This window comes from Oryx dammah, unplaced genomic scaffold (assembly GCF_014754425.2).
Source record: "Oryx dammah isolate SB20612 unplaced genomic scaffold, SCBI_Odam_1.1 HiC_scaffold_25, whole genome shotgun sequence".
Taxonomy (NCBI): Eukaryota; Metazoa; Chordata; class Mammalia; order Artiodactyla; family Bovidae; genus Oryx; species Oryx dammah.
In genome coordinates, this window is record NW_024070209.1 from 82,146,730 (window position 1) to 82,159,050 (window position 12,321).

The 12,321-nt window shown below is 39.5% G+C and overlaps 1 protein-coding gene across 1 annotated transcript in view; it reads left to right on the plus strand.

The window, feature by feature from the left end:
* Nucleotides 1-12,321, plus strand: part of NBAS (NBAS subunit of NRZ tethering complex) — a 331,331-nt gene that overhangs the window by 178,031 nt on the left and 140,979 nt on the right. The window contains exon 35 of the mRNA XM_040225023.1: nt 70-159. Coding sequence (XP_040080957.1) covers nt 70-159 — 90 coding nt within the window. The remainder of the gene's footprint in view (nt 1-69; nt 160-12,321) is intronic.

Below are 12,321 nucleotides of genomic sequence, written 5' to 3' on the forward strand. Positions count from 1 at the left end.
TAAGTCTACATTGTAAAATGCGGCAAATTTAAAAACAGTTCTATTATAATATATAGTGTTCTTTTTCAGATTCTTTATCAAAGAGTGAATTTTCAAATCCATCCAGAAGGAGGGGAGAGTATCAATATGTCACCATTGATGAGTAAAGCACTGCAAGAGGTGAGTCTGGGTGAGAGGGAGGAGCTTGAAAGGTGCCTGTGAGAGGAATGCAACAGTTATCTCACACTGTGTGTGTGCTGTGTGTAGACTGTTCTTCTAAGCTTTGTGTGTCTGTGTGAAATATAGCATTCATATCAGTTCAGTTCAGTCGCTCAGTCGTGTCCGACTGTTTGCGACCCCATGGACGGCAGCACGCCAGGCCTCCCTGTCCATCACCAACTCCCGGATTCATATGGAAAAATATATAAAACAAAGATATCCATCAAAGTATCATAAAGAAAACATGCAGGAACCCATCACCCAGATAAATAGCTCATGACAAGCCTTCCCCTGCACACCCTTCTAACTCTTTGCTGTCCTTCCAGAGATCCTGAGTCATTGTGACAATCAGATCCATGTGTGTTTTCTTCTTTTAAAGTAATTTAAAAGCCTGTAACACCCATCCCAGAGTGGTATTTTAATTTTAGCTGTTTTTGCACTGTACAGAAATAATTACATTCAGTATTACATTTGTGAGGTTTACCCATGCTATTGTAAGTATTGCAGTTGATCTCATTGTTTCTGCTGTATAGAGATTAATTGCTATACGCATACATTCCAGGTTATCCTTTCTAATACTGACTGACACTGATTTATTTTCAATTTTGGTGTTGAAATAGTGCTATATCATCATTCTGTAGTGTTCCTAGTGCACATGTACAGACTTAGAGGTGTGTGTTATCAGATAAGTGTGTTTGTTCAACCTCAGTTGACAGTCCCTGATGATTCTCTTGAATGGTTTTACCCGTTGCACACTCAGCAGCCATGTCTAGGATTGCCATTTGCTGCCATCCAGGTAGTGCCAACTACTTTGGCATGGGTAGTTGTCTAAACTTTACCTCTTAAGTGTTTTGAGATACCTGTTTATGCTTTTGATTTGCATTTTTCTGGTTGCTGGTGAGATGAACTTATTTTAGGAGGGAGCCTCTTTCGTGAGGTTCCTTGTTCAATTCCCTTGTCCATTTTCTGTTGAATTTTAGTCCTTTTTCTCTTTCCTCATTGAAATTCTTATGAATAAAATTTGTCTGGAGTCATTAAGTATTAATATGTATGAGTCTCAGGAGAGCTGGTCCTGGGAAAGGAAGGAGGAGGTGTGTACTCACCAATACCTCTTTAGCTGTTTAACCTTTGCTCCCTGGAATTTAACTTCTTATGACTATTTCTAGCAACACAGAAGTGGCGTTTGTTTTTTGTTTTTTTTTAGGTCAAAAACAGTAGGTAGTCTAACTAGATAAATTAAGAGATGATAATCATCTTTATAGATTGGTTTTCACAGGATTCCTTTAAATGGTAAGCTTTACTTTTAAAGTGTAAAATGTCGTTCATTTTCCTAGCAACTATTTTAGAAGACATCTGTTGTGATAAGTGAGCTATATCTTGGCTCCTTTTTTTGTTTTTATCTATTTTTTGTGTTTTGTTTGCTTTATATCTCCATACGTTGATTCACAGTTTTTAAAGGCCATACTCTGTTTATAGATATTATAATGTTAACTACATTCCTGGTGTTATACAATCTGTCTTTGTAGCTTATTTATTTCATACCTAATACTTTTTAATCTCTTAATCCATTACCTCTATTTTGCCCCTCCTACCTCCCCTTCCCTCGCTCATAGTCACTAATTTGTTCTGTGTATCTGTAACTCTGTTTCCTTTTGTTATATTCACTAGTATGTTGTATTTTTTATATTCCACATATAGGTGATTTCATACAGTATTTGTCTTTCTCTGTCTGACATTTCATTTAACACAGCACCTTCCAAGTTCATCCATGTTATTGCAAATGGCAAAATTTCATTCTTTTTTATGGCTGAGTACCATCCATTGTGTGTGTATATACCACGTCTTTATAAATTGACTGTAACCATCTTGTCAAATTCATTTGTAGTTGTATACCTTGTAGTTCTTTTAGAAGTCTGGTTTAAAGCTTCATCTGTGGAGTCTATTGATAGAGTTAGAGCAAGAATATTTAGATTTTGCCTACAGTCAAATATACACGATTACTTCATTTCCATAATTCTTTCTTTTATATTAAACTTCTGTTTGGCAGCCATTTATTGAGTACACATGTGTTTCCTCAGTTTAGTACCAAGTGATCTCAGGATGTCAAAAAAGTTTGTAAGGTGACTTTTGTCCCTTAAGGATTTTTCTCCCCTTCCTCCTATAAATGGTAACTCCAAGACAGCAGTGATCAATAGAATTTTCTACAGGGAGGGGAATATTCTATATATCTGCATTGTCCAGTATGGCAGCAGCTAGTCACATATAGCTGCTAAGTACGTGAAATATATAGGTAGTGCAACTAAGGAATCAAAATTTAAATTTTGTTTAATTTCATTTAAGTTAATTTTACTAGCCACATAAGGCTGCTGAGTACCCGAGTGGACATCACAGTTCTAGAAGGTGAGATACTCAGAAGAGGATGGTGTTCCGCTATCAGTGCTGCAGACGGAGGACTTTGTTTGTTTCTATGGTTGCACTCCCTTTGAATTGAAGTCACAGCATTTTCCAGGGGCCTGGACTGATGGGGATGCTTTCTTCCTTTGGCATGTTTTGACTTGTATTGATTAGAAACTATTTGGTTTTCCGTTCCTGGATCTGAAAGCACATTAAAGTCTATGGTGGATAGACTGTTCTGAAAAAGTCTGGAAAGTCTCCAGGGGATTCAGAACAGATCTTATATTGGAGATCTGGCATATTTTACTATTTCTCAAGGTCCAGCAGAAGACTTGCTTTTCACAAGATCTTTATCCCAGTTTTTGTACCTTTTGGTCCTCTGATCTTTTCCCACTTGTTCAGCTACATCTCTCACTGTTGTTCCAGCCTCCTCTCTTTTCATGCCTTCCAAACATGTGCTGTGTTCCATTCATGCTGAACTTACCCCATACTCTGAGTAGGCTCTCTCACAGCTTTGGTGTTATTTAGGGTTCTTTCTGTAGCTCCAGAACTTTGGCCACCTGATGCGAAGAGCCAACTCCTTAGAAAAGACCCTGATGCTGGGAAAGATTGAAGGCGGGAGGAGAATGGGATGACAGAGGATGAGATGGTTGGATGGCATCACTGAATCAATGGACATGAGTTTGAGCAAAGTTCTGGAGATAGTGAAGGACAGGGAAGCCTGGCGTGGTCCATAAGGTCACAGGGGGTAGGACACAACTGAGCGACTGAACAACAGCAACTGCCTGTACTGCCCTTCTTGTGTGGTTTCTGATCATCTTGCTGCCCTCTTGATCTCACCTAAGCTGTCGTCGTCTTTATCAAGTTTTCCTTGAGTCCTCATCGTTCCCTCTTCTGCATCCCCCAAACATCTCATAGCATTGGATCAGCTCGTGTGTGGTATGGTTTGGTGTGTATGGTGACTGGAATGTGTCGCTTACCTTTGGTACTCTCTCCAGAGAGTGCTTGCCACAGAGTGAGTGCTGAGTGAATGCTTAATACAGCTGCACTGGAAACTCCCCCTGCAGAAAGATCAATGTGTGGTAAAAATGAATGAGAAAGTAAAACTAGAAGGAATGTCCAGCTAGACGCATGCGTGTGCTCTGGGTGCTGTTGAGGGCCTGCTGTGCTCTGGCCGTGCCAGGGGAGTGTCATTTCTCTACTCAGTACAGAGCTGCACCGTGTTTCTGCTGAGTTCAGCTCCATAAGCTTATTCTGAAATCCCCACATCCTTCTTTATAAAATCCACAAGAAGCCTTTTGCGACCTTTGGGTTTTCCATTTCCTGCTCTCTGAAGAATTAGAAAGTGGCAGCCGGGCTCCGTGGTAGCCTCTCTGGAGTAGGGCATGCTATGTCTCCACAGGGCACGTCCTGATCCATTCAGTGTCCTCAGTACCTGCGAGAGACTGCCAGCAGTGCTTCATAGGATCCACTTTGCGAGGAAGAGGAATTCTTCCAGAATGATTCTTGTTTTTTGTTTTTTTTTTAGCACCTTAAAAGCTTTCCTGTCTTCCTTTCTCTTTCAGCAAGCTGTGATATTAATAGATCTAGATCTGACGAAGTGCTAATCCAACCCTCAAACACATCATGTCTTTGATTCATGAGGCACATTTCAGAATATTATAGCTACTATTATTAGATTAAAATACAGTGCTTAGCTATAAGATGCTGTGTATTACACATTAACAGTAAATGTAATAACCACATTAAATTATAACTTATAAATGAGAGCTGACTGTATATGTAATCTGCTTAATGCCCAAGACTTTCATTACTCAGTTGTGAAAATGATAATTTTTACTTAAATATCCAAGCAAAGTAAAAGATGTAACTGCTGTGCACAAGTGGAGCCTACAAGTTTGAAGATATTGGCTGTTATTCTCAAGAACAATATTTTCTTTTTTAAATAAAATGTATAATTTATGAGTAAATACCAAAATTAGAGTTTCCAGCTTCTTACTAATATTGGTTATTATGTTTTTTAGATGTAATAGTATTCCACCACTTAGAGCATATTAACATTTTGTTTAGCTAGTGTTAGCTATATCAGTTAGCCAATAGTGTTTTCCCCAGATAAATCTAATTAGAGTTGAAAATGGATTATATACAAGGTTCCCATTAAAAAATCATCTTCACTGTGGGAAATCTTGTTATGAACATTTTAAGTGGCTACAAATTTATAAGACTGGACTAATTATTGTTTCAAATTGGGAGCAGGGCTTGGCATAGAGCTGTTTTGAATGTATAAAAGGATTATTTAGAAATATTAAAATAAATTTCTGACAGTTGTATTTCAGTGCCACGGACAACTCTTTCTTTTGCTCTTCACCAGTTTAATGGGCATTTGGGTTGTTTGTACTTTTAGCTATAATGAATAATGTTGCTATGAACATTTGTATACAAGTCTTTGTATGAAAATATGTTTTGATTTGTTGTCTAGGTATCTGGGAGTGGAACTGAAGCATTATATGCTGTATATGCATTAAATATTGGAAAAAATTGCCAAATTGTTTTCCAAAGTGGCTGCACCAGGAATTATTAAGTTTCTCCTTTCTTCATATCCTTGCTAATGTTTAACTCTTGACTGGCTTTTTGTTAAAGCCATTCTTATGAATGTATGTGGTATCTCCTTATCCTTTTGGTATGTGTTTCCAAATAAGTAATGATAATGAGCATCTTTTCATGTGCTTACTTGCCATTTCTGTACCTTCTTTGATGAAATGGCTACAAATATTTTCCCAGTTTCTTTTTAACTGTTATGTCAACTCCTTATTAAGTCGTAAGAGTTTTTGTTGTTGCTTTTAAACTCTTGGATACAAGTTGTTGTTGGATATGCGATTTGAAAAGATTTTTCTGTCAGTGTGTGATTTTTACTTTCTTAATAGAGCCTTTTGAAGTGCAGAACCTTATAATGTTTCTCAAGTCCATTTTATTAACCTTTTCTTTTATTGCTTGCATTTTGGGTGTGGTAGCAAAGAAGTCTGTGCCTAGCTCAAACTTGTAAAGATTTACTCTTGTGCTTTTCCCTAAGAGTTTTATAGTTTTAGCTTTTATATGTATTGAGAGGTAGTAACGAGCCACTTTTTGTATGAGATAAGTGTAAGGTTGAGGAAAATCCACATGCAGAAAGATCAGTTTAAAATTTTATCTCCTGTTATATACAAAAATGAACTCGATAGGATCATGTTTGTTTTTTCTTTTATGTGATCTTTTTCTTTCTTAAAGGATTTTAAATCTTCCACTGCACAAAGGTACAAATTAATATTTTAAAGTTTAAAATGATTTCATCTGAAATAGATTTGTATTATAATTATTGCCTTAGTAATTTTCTTTTTTCGAGATGTTTTGGAATTTTGGTTTTCAAGCTTATGTTTCCTGAACCATCTGCCTTTGTCGTTACATACAGATCATTTATTGGATGCATGTGCTGTGATTATTTATCTTTTTCTTTGCTTTTGGGCATTTGGATTGTGCCCAGTCTTCCTGAACTTTACTGAGCATGTTATGTACATATCTTTGCATATTCATGCTTATATTGCCCTGGGATATAATAGAAAATATGGGCTCCTAAGACAGATAATTTCCTGTTTCTTGTGATCCATCCTCCATAACTTTAAGTGCTGATTAAAAAATGAAAAAGAAAATAAAAATATACTAAATATACTTCTGTTTTTCCTAAATACAGTTCTCTTAATTTGGATCCAAGAGTGCTAGAAGATTCAAGGAGGGTTCAGTCCCTAAAGCCCCTCAAATAGTGTGTCAAATCTGGTGTGTCTGTTTGTGACTTAGTGTGTTCATGTAAGTTCACACACATGAGTACGTTCCGTTTTGCATTCGGTTTTCTGGGGAAGGCACTTAGAGCTTGCCTTAGAAATGCGTAGGGGGCCGGCACTTCCAAAGATAAGAAATTGTAGCCTGGCATTTTAATGAGCAGATGAACTGGAGCAGAGTCAGACTTCAGAGTAATTAGTCCGCATGGGGCTTTCTTCTACTGCTTCTTCTGACAAATAATTCCAGAAGCAGCATCACCAGTAATAAGCATTCCATTCTTAATATTTTGAGTTCAGGATGCAATTTGCTCCAAGTATGGGGCTTCCCCAGTGGCTCAAGTAGTAAAGAATCTACCTTCAGTGCAGGAGACACAGGAGACACGAGTTTGACCCCTGGGTTGGAAAGATTCTCTGGAGGAGGAAATGGCAACCCACTCCAGTATTCTTGCCTGGAGAATCCCATGGACAGAGGATACAGTCCATGGGGTCGTAGTGTCAGACACGACTGAGCACATGTGTGCACATGACATGATGAAGTGTTAGGTGAAGGGAAGTACTCTTGATTATTCAGAGATATGCTGGAAGAGAAAGGGTAGTGGCTTAGCTCAGCTTGAGCTGTTTGTGATCCTTAGTCTCTGTGATGGGTACCACCAGCTCAGTTGGAACTTGGCAAACCAGTTTCTTAGAAATTAACCCTCAGATTACCAGACACCAGAGGGATAGGGAGTCCTGGCATGCTGTAGTCCATGAGGTCAGAAAGAGTTGGACATGGCTTGGCGACTGACTGAACAACAACAATACCAGACACCAGAGAAAGCAACTCCTGCATAGGTTAGCTGTAGTGATTGATGAACAAGAATTGTTTCTGTAAGCCAGACTTGACGTGTGGAACTGTTCTTGTTCTTGTGAACCTGTTTGGTAATGTTGTCTATTGCAGGACTTGAAAAATATTACTAGTGCCTATGAAGTTAACCTTTGAGCTATGTAACACTTGATGCTAATGAGATTTCATGTTAAATTTTATGCTGGGAGTTGTTGACTTGGCTTGGGAGATTAATCTATTTCTGCTGTTATACACTCTAAATTAATTAGCAATATGCAACTATGAATATAAAAACTTCCAGTAGTAATCATTTCAGGAGTAAATTTTCCTAACCTCTTTTTTCTTTCCCTATTACATGAAGTTGAAATAAAATTATTTTCCTCATTAATGACTCTGGTTACACTCTAATCTTGGTAGACTGCTCCCCAATTAAATGTTTCTTCTGTAGTCTAAGTAAGCCTTTTATTTTGCTTTCTCTTTTGCAATTCTTATAAGGGAAGGATCTCTTACAGAAAATCCTTTTGTCATGTCCATTTCTGTGCATTGAAATTTCATTTACTCTTTGGTTTTAGATGTTTACATTTTTTATATTGAGTTAGCCAATCCATATGAACAGAGTAAAGTTTAGGTTTATTTTATGAAATGGTATAATTGTCTTAAAGCCTATATTTTTCAGTGAATTTGATTTTCCCCTGAATGAAGTTATTTCATACTTAAGTGCCATATTTCTTATCATGTTTATATTTTTTAGTTTCTATACTTGGATTAGTTGATAACATTCAAATCATTCCATAACCCTTTCGAGTAAGGAGATTCTAAAGGTGAACCAGAATTGAAAATGTGACATGAAGTCTAATCTGAATAACAGTTAGTTGCTGTAGGCATAACATATTAGATTTAGAAAATGTTTCTTCAAGCATAGGTACAGTAAAATCAGACTTCTTATTCATAGCTACAGTAAAAGGTATACTTCAGTAATTTTCATATACCCTGAGCATGTAGTAATCAACAAACATCATCTCTGCCCTTGAAAAGTTACTGTCTAGTTGAGAAGACAGACAGAAAAATCATAATTATGCCAAGTATATTAAAAGTAGGCATGTAATGTAGTGAGTGGGAAGGAGAAGAGTATCTTCTTGACAGGATTTTACTGACAGCAAAAATACCACATTTCAAGGAAGATATAGAATTTCTTTGTGACCTTGGAGCAGGAAAAGACTTCATACAAAAAAAATACTAGTTATAAAGTTTAAAAGTTGATAAATTGAACTAATTTAGAAGTCTAAGAACTTCTTTTAATCAAGACATCATTAAGATAATAAAATATAATCTGCAGATAATAGAAAATGTCCATAATTCATATATCTAATAAGGGCTATGTATCCAAGATATACAAAGAAAAACCAAAAAACTGCAAATGAATAAGAAAGACAGACAACCAACAGAAGAATGGGCAGAAGGTTTGAATAGGCACTTGAAAATCGTCCACTTTCTTTTTTCTATGGTTGGATCCAGAATCCTTGAATTTCTCTTCTTATCTCACTTACCTCAGTCCCTTTTCATCTTTAGAAGAAACAAATAAAAGCATTTAAACTTAAAAATGCAATTCAAATATACCTTATGGAAACCTCTTCTATTCCCAGTATCACTGCCTTAATTCAGTTCCCGATTATTTTATCTTTTTAATTGTACTTTTTTTTTTTTTTTTTTGGCCACACAAGGCCGCTTGCAGGATCTTAGTTCCCTAACTGATCGTGGGTGGCCTCTGGCTGCAACCACTTGGAACAGGGCTTGGGTTCCCAGCCAGAGATGGGCTGGGTCGCGGTGGTAAAAGCACCAGGTCTTGGGAATTGGCCAGTAGTCAGTGTCAAGGGCCCTGACGCTTCGGCTTTGCAGAGAAGAATTGTCACAAAGACAGAAAGTAGTGAAGCAAGTAAAGTATTTATTAGGTGTAAAAAGAGTACATTACCTGTGGATAGACACAGGCAAACTCAGAAGGAGAGTCCCTGAGTTGCTGAGTCATGCCTTTGTGAATTACTTTAATAGGGCATTTCTTCCAGGTTTCCTTTGGACAGTCATTGTGATTTGCCTGCTTCACAGTCCTTGGTTTATCTCAGGATCCTCCCATGTGGGCACATGCATCTCTTTGCCAAGATGGATTCTACCACAAAGGCATATGGGTGGGACATCCCATGACATGACTCCCCTTTGGCCTCCAAGGAGCCTTTTCTGCCCACGTGTGGTTAGGGAGGTCTTCTGACTTCGGGAACAAGAAATGTGTGGTCTGTGCAGTGTCCAGCTTCCTCCCTTTATTCCCCTGCTATTTTTGTCTTGGAATTTCCATCAGTAGAGAATGAATCTCCAATTATTTTACCCTGGGTTGAGGGGCGTGGAGGTGTGTAGTCCCATCTGCCTCCTGCCTCATGACCAAGGATTAAACCCAGGCCCTTGGCAGTGAAAGCACAGAGTCCTAACCGCTGGACCACCAGGGAATTCCCCAAGTCCCTGATTATTTTAAATTTGGACTAATTTACCAGTCTCCTAATGGATTCCTGCTCCTGGAATAAGATTTCTAAAACAGAAATCTCATTAGGGTAACTCCTTTTGTTAAAGCCTCTCAGGGGTGTCTTATTGTCCAGGAGATGATGGAGGTGCTTTGGTGTCGTGTCAGTAGCTCTCTTCTGGTCTTGCCTCTGCCTACCTGTGATCTTCATGTGCCCTGACCTTCATCTTTATGTATTCTTTTCTATGCCTTCATTGAATCAACCTAAGATTCTTCCAATATTCCATGTTGTTTCATGTCTCTTATTTGTATAAGTCTACCAGGAACATCCCCTGGAGGAGGGAAAGGCTACTCCAGTACTCTAACCTGGAGGAGCCCATGGACTGTATAGTCCATAGGGTCGCAAAGAGCAGGACATGACTGAGCGAATTTCACCTTCACTTGTCACCTGAAATCACGGGTGCTTCTCTGGTGGCTCAGTGGTAAATAATCCATCTGCCAGTGCAGGAGCACAGGTTTGATCCTTGGATTGGGAAGATCCCCTTGCAGAAGGAAGTAGCAGCCCACTCTAGTATTCTTGCTTGGGAAATCCCCTGGACAGAGGAGCCTGGCGGGATACAATCCATGGGGTCCCACAAAGAGTGGGACACGACTTAGTAACTAAACAACCTGAAATCATCACCATTTCTTCTTTGGAAGCCTGAAATTCTTTCCTGCTGAAATATTACTTCTGTGAACCTTTCTGTGATGGTGCCTCTAGGCAGAGGACATAGTGATTTGTCTGTATCTCTGCCTCCCTTTGTAGTTTCTGGAGCTCAGAGGCTCCCAAGGGCAGAGGCTGTGTCCTTCTTATTTTTGTCACCTTACTGACTAGTATAATATAGTATGACATCAAATAGGAGTCACTCAGTGAGTATTTGCTGAGTAGGGGAATGAATTCTGATTGGTTTCTGTTTTTTTTCAGGTATAAAATCTAACATAAATCGAGATGCTTACTATATTGTATACTTGCATATGTACACACACATTTATATCTATATCTCTGTGTGTGTATATATATATATATACACACAAACATATAGAGAGAGGGAGGGAGAGAGAGAATGTCTAATTACTGCAAATTCCTTCTGAGATTTATTTCTGACAAAGAGCTTTTCCAGAGAGAGGTAGAGGGTGTGTGGGTGTGGGGGTGTGTGTGTGTGTGTGTGTGTGGGGTGTGGGTGTGTGTGTGGGTGTGGGTGGGTGTGGGTGTGTGGTGTGTGTGTGTGTGGTTGGGTGTGTGGGTGTGGGTGGGTGTGTGGGTGGGTGGGTGTGTGGGTGTGTGGTGGGTGTGGGTGTGGGTGTTACTAGTTCTGTTCAGTGCAGAGTTACTGGGGGCAAAAGCTTAGAAGCAGAATGAAGCAGAATGTACTTGAATCCAAAGCTTTCAGTAGCCCAGATAGATGAACACACTCAGTGACGAGCTGTCCAGGATAAGCAGGCCCACTGTGGGGGGCAGCCCCACGATGCAGGGAGGGAGTTAGCAGTACCATCTACACTACTGCCTAATAGTAGAAGCTTCTTGGCCAGGGTCCTGACCCTGTTAGAAAAGAGGAGCCTCTGGAGTGCAGGAGCCGGACTCAGCTTTTTTTCCTTCGGTTAAGTCCTATGTGATGAGCCGACTGTGGTATTAAAGTGGAGAAGAAATGAGCCTCTTGCCGTCTTCTCAAATAGTGAAGAAATAAGGAAAGACTTCTAGTAATGCTGCCATTGAAACAACTGTGTGTGTGTGTGTCTGTTCCCTCGCAGTGTTTATGCCCAATATACACATAACGGGCCTTGTAAAGCCCTGACACATATCAAGCTTCCATGACGTGGCAGCTATTGTTATGATTACTCTTGGAGGGAGATTTGTGTTTTTTTCCTATGTTGGTCTTTTTACTTGTCTTTTCACACGTGTTGATAATGTGCTTCAGTCTTCTGTTCTGTCTCCTTAACCCTTCCCTCCGACCCCCACAGGCATGCAGAGGAGAGGGTACGCAGCCTTCCTAATTACTGAAATTGAGAGGAAAAACTGAGAATGTCAGGTTTAGCCTCCCTGGGTTTCCTCTTGATTTTGCCTGTCGACAGAAAGGGTACAAGGCGTGCATGCGTGCTAGGTCACTTCCGAGGCTTAGTCGTGTCTGACTCTCTGCGACCCCATGGCCTGTAGCCCACCAGGCTCCTCTGTTTATGGATTCTCCAGGCAAGAATACTGGAGTGGGTTGCCATGTCCTCCTCCAGGGAATCTTCTGACCCAGGGATTGAATCTCTTATATCTCCTGCATTGGCAGGTGAGTTCTTTACCACTAGTGTTACCTAGGAAGCCCAGAAAGGGTAGATTCAGTTCTAATTTTTGTTCCTTGAGGTTATACACATGTAGGCTAGTTTATTTACTTGTTAATTTAGGCCCTTAAGTCTTTACAATCCAGTGTATTTTACACTGACAGCACTTCCCTATTCAGAGCAGCTGCATTTCTAGAGTGCAGTCGCCCCGTATATCTGCTGGCTGCCAGGTTGGACAGCACAGGTTTGGGCAGTTCTGGAAGTCTGTTCTGCTCCATTTTCCACCACTG